The sequence below is a fragment of the Oryctolagus cuniculus genome, chromosome 2, assembly GCF_964237555.1.
Source record: "Oryctolagus cuniculus chromosome 2, mOryCun1.1, whole genome shotgun sequence".
In the NCBI taxonomy this organism is placed as follows: domain Eukaryota; kingdom Metazoa; phylum Chordata; class Mammalia; order Lagomorpha; family Leporidae; genus Oryctolagus; species Oryctolagus cuniculus.
In genome coordinates, this window is record NC_091433.1 from 123640548 (window position 1) to 123645108 (window position 4561).

A 4561-nucleotide genomic window follows, 5' to 3' on the forward strand; every position below is an offset into this window, starting at 1 on the left:
CCAGTCTTCCTTTGCCTGACAAACCATCACAGATCCCTGCACGACAGGTAAGGGGGAGCTGAGAGAGGATCACTGCCCTGGCAGGGGCTTTGCCCGACACCTACCATGAGAGGTATAGGAGGGTACCTGCCCTTGGAAAACATAAGGTTTCTGAGACTAAGCTAATACTACCCTGGGAGGTCTCAGGGGTGACAGGGTGCACAGATTCTTCAGTTGCTTGCACAATTACAGAAGGGGATAGATGTGACCAAGACTAATGGACTGATGCTTTCCTGGGGTACTAGACAAAAGAAAAGAGGCAGTGAGTTCTCTGCATTTCTGCCCGCAACTACCCTTCCTTAGGTGAATTCTGATTATTTCCTCAAGTCTTAAGACCATTCTGCTTCCCATGGCCCTCCCAAGAACGTCCTGGATGTTGCTCTCCTGCCTGATGCTACTGTCTCATGTCCAAGGTGAGAGTATCTTCCTTAGCAGTTGGCTTCCTATTAAATTTGAAATTCAGTAATAGGAGGAACGCTCCTGTGTGACTCATGCAGTAGTGGAGGGTTGAGCTTGCACACAATTGAGCTTGGCCGCGATTCCTGCATCATCCTGCTTTCCTACAGGTTAACTTGTGGTGGGAGGCACTACCGTGGACCAGGAATAGTGGAATGAGATGGTTTCTCATTTTGTCAAGATTTTGTAATTTATGCTAGTGGATAGAGAAGGAAGGCCAACGAGTGGCAATGAAAAACAGAGTAACTGGAAGACCCAGTGTAGAAACAGTCATCCCCGAGTGGGGAAGTGTTGGACTACTGAATTAGGAGGAAGATTAAAATGAACAGAGATGCTCCCCTCCTTTGTAGCATAACTTTGCAATCAAGAATTCTTGAAAGCATGAGAAGAGTGATAGTCAGGAATAAGGTCTTCCTCTGCAAAGACAGAGTCCACAGCCAGTTCCCGTGTGACCTTCCCTCAACCCCCACTCTTCCTCTCATCCCATTCCTAGGTTTTATCTCTTTTCCCTACAGGTGAAGATGTTCAACAGGATGTGGCCTCTCCAAGGATCAACTGTCCCCCGGGCAGTAAGGCCTATGGTTACCACTGCTATGCCGTCTTTGTTACTCCAAAATCCTGGATGGATGCAGATGTGAGTGCGCTGAAGTGGACTTGGGGATGGTAAAGGCACACCTGGGTCCCACGGCAGTCAGTCCCCAATACTGTGTCCCTTCAGAATGAGAACGAACCCCCTTATCTTTAACACAACTCTCCTTCTACCTCCTTCTGCCCTGCCCTTCCCCAAGGGGTGAATCAGATTTGCTTTCATTCCTTCCACACAGCTGGCCTGCCAGAAGAGGCCCTTGGGTAGCCTCGTGTCTATTCACAGCGCGGCCGAGGCATCCTTCGTGTCCTCCCTGATCCGGAGAACTGGGAACTCCCAAAGAAACATCTGGATGGGGCTCCACGACCCCACACAGGTGAGGCTCCAGCTTCTCCTCTCCTCAGCACCAGAGGCTATTGCCTACCGGTCCACTTCCCTGTGCCTGCTCAGGAAGGAAATCAGGGAGCTGCACAGTTCTTGAGGACAGTTGACTATCTGATTACTGTGGAGGCCCCTTGTCTTAAGGTGAAGTTAATTTGCCTCATGTCATGATGTTTACCCAATTTTCCCAGGAGGCCTTGTAAATCAGTTTTCAGGACTTCGGAGAGTCTCACACAATATTCTGAGGCAATTGTAAATGAAGATAAGATGCATGTTGGCTCCTCATGGAATAGATATTATATTTAATGCTAAGAGTCCAGTTAAAAAATGCACTGCCAATTATTTTTCAGTAGGGACATTTTAATTTGAGTCATTCCAAAGGTCTTGTGGTTATTTTCTGGGATTTGGCAAACAAATAGGAGAGATCAGTTCATGAGGAAGTTTCTCAGTGCAGAAGTCTATGGGAAAGCCCTGGACAAGCAGAACAAATTCCACGAAGCCAGTGAGGAAATCAAGTGTTACAGCTGAGGAGTTTTTCAAGCTTCCCTCTGCCATTCGTTCCCCTTACCCTGCTGCACCAACTACTATAGGGCACTGAGTCCAGTGGAGAAGGATGGGAGTGGAGTAGTAACGATTTGGTGCATTACACTGCCTGGGAGAGAAACCCTTCCACTGCCACGGATCGAGGTTACTGTGGAAGCCTGACGTATGCCTCAAGTAAGAAACAGAGCAGTCGCCTCTGCTCAAACTTTCCACCCTTCATCCCCCATTCCAAGGCCTAGCCTTCGTGGAACCATCCTGAGCTGCCAATGCAATGTTGGTTTGTCTTCCCCCACTCTTTCTTTGAATCACTTTCTCCTTGAGTAGTACACTAGCAAGGATGAAGGAGATGCTTTATAACCTAGATCAGAATCTGGGATGCTCACTCATTTTGTTCATAGCTTCCTTAGCCATATTCACTTTGTTTCTTTTGTTTCTCCAGAATTTCTTAGGTGGCGAGATTTTAACTGTGATTTGCAGCTTCCCTATGTCTGCAAGTTCAGGTACTAATCAGGTGGGAAGTCTGTGGAACCTTGTTGAAGATGAACGGAAGAGGAGTCTATTCTCCCAACATCCTCCATACCTGAGCAATTCATTCTTTTCTCCTCTTTTTTTCATCTTATCTCCTCTTCTCTCCTCCTCACTCTTTTCAGGTACTTCTATGCATTCCATGGCCTGAGTTTTGGAGAGCAATAAAATTTTTAGTTTGCACTTGAATGTGTTGTGCGCTACAGTGTCATAGTCAAACCCTAAAGGGGAGTAATTCAGCAAGGAAACTGATGGTCTTGCTTTCGCCTAATTTCACCTACACCTCTGGGAAAAGTGTGATAACTCTACTATAATGTGATGAGAGTGTAGGGTTTGCTCACACAAGGTTTGTGTTGGAAACAGGCAAAAACACATCTCTCCCATACTCACTTCTCATGCATTTCCCAATCCATCCAATGGTGTTGTGACAGTCTCAAGAGGCACTGATGGTGTTTACCATGTTATTTCTCAGAAAGTGACATGAGCAAGTTGGCAGAATAAGACTTTTTGGCTTTGGTCCTCTTACTTCAATATCAATGTGAAAACCATCCATGTATGAAAATGCATTCAGAAGAACTAAGGACTTTTAGGAAGGAAATTACAGTATCTAAGTGTGGCAAGAATTAAGAAGATATTTGTTAAAGTATATAGGAGAGAGTCCAGGGCTATTCCCATGTAACTAGGTATCAGTTCTATCCCTGTGCTTCGACTTCCAAAAATGCAGGCCCAAGAACTGCTCTAGAGCCAGAGTTGCCCTCACAGGCCCAGGCCCAGGCTATTCCAGTACACTCTGGTGCCAGTCTTGTATTCATCTACCCAAGATCCAGGCCTATTCCAGGAGATCACCGGGGGATCCAGGGTCCAGGCCAAACCTCTGGGCATCAGAGCAGTCCCCCTGAGGACTGCAGCAACAAGTCTGCTTACAGGTCACAGTGAATTCTAGATTCTAGAATCTCTGTGTGGCTGATGGTTGGTGGGCTTCTGGATGAAGTTAGTCTGTTAAGAGTGGAATAAATGCCTACTTTGTTGTAGAGCTCAAACACCGAAATATGACCTTAAGGCCCATGAAACACCAGGGAAATACACTACTATCAAGAGAACAAAATAAGTAACTGACCCTCGACCCCAAAGAAAGTTCTGTGAATTGTGACAAGTAATTCAGAATGATTACCTTAAAGAAACTCAGTGAAGTTTAATACAATCCAGATTGACACTCACAAAATCAAGAAAACAAACAAAATAAATAAAAGTAAGCAAAGGAAGTTCAACTTAGCTAGAAATCTTAAAAAATAACTACATGATTCTACACGTGGAAATCCAATTTTCCCAACACCATTTATTGAATAGACTGTCCGTACACCCCTAGCTTACACCTTACACAAAAATTCACTCAACAAAATCTACGAGCTGACACCATCAAATTATTAGAGAGCATTGGAAAAACCCTGCAAGATATAGGTACCGGCAATGACTTCTTGGAAAACACCCCAGAAGCACAGGCAGTCAAAGCCAAAATTAACATTTGGGATTGCATCAAATTGAGAAGTTTCTGTACTACAAAAGAAACAGTCAGGAAAGTGAAGAGGCAACTGACAGAATGGGAAAATATATTTGCAAACTATGCAACTGATAAAGGGTTGATAACCAGAATCTAGAAAGAAATCAAGAAACTCCACAACATCAAAACAAACAACCCACTTAAGAGATGGGCCAAGAACCTCAATAGACATTTTTCAAAAGAGGAAATCCAAATGGCCAACAGACACATGAAGAAATGTTCAAGATCACTAGCAATCAGGGAAATGCAAATCAAAACCACAATGAGGTTTCACTTCACCCCAGTTAGAATGGCTCACATTCAGAAATCTACCAACAACAGATGCTGGAGAGGATGTGGGGGAAAAGGACACTAACCCACTGTTGGTGGGAATGCAAACTGGTGAAGCCACTATGGAAGTCAGTCTGGAGATTCCTCAGTAACCAGAATATAACCCTACCATTCAACCCAACCATCCCACTCCTTGGAATTTA

General features: G+C 44.7%; 1 protein-coding gene across 1 annotated transcript; it reads left to right on the forward strand.

Annotated features, from left to right (window-relative positions):
- Positions 1 to 346: 346 nt before the first annotated feature.
- Positions 347 to 3112, forward strand: LOC100344298 (regenerating islet-derived protein 3-alpha). The gene is made up of 5 exons (XM_070069689.1): positions 347 to 452; positions 1011 to 1129; positions 1320 to 1457; positions 2053 to 2179; positions 2445 to 3112. The coding sequence occupies exons 1-5, from the start codon at positions 389 to 391 to the stop codon at positions 2510 to 2512; spliced, it is 516 nt and encodes a 171-aa protein (XP_069925790.1). The 5' UTR covers positions 347 to 388; the 3' UTR covers positions 2513 to 3112.
- The last annotated feature ends 1449 nt before the right edge of the window (positions 3113 to 4561 follow it).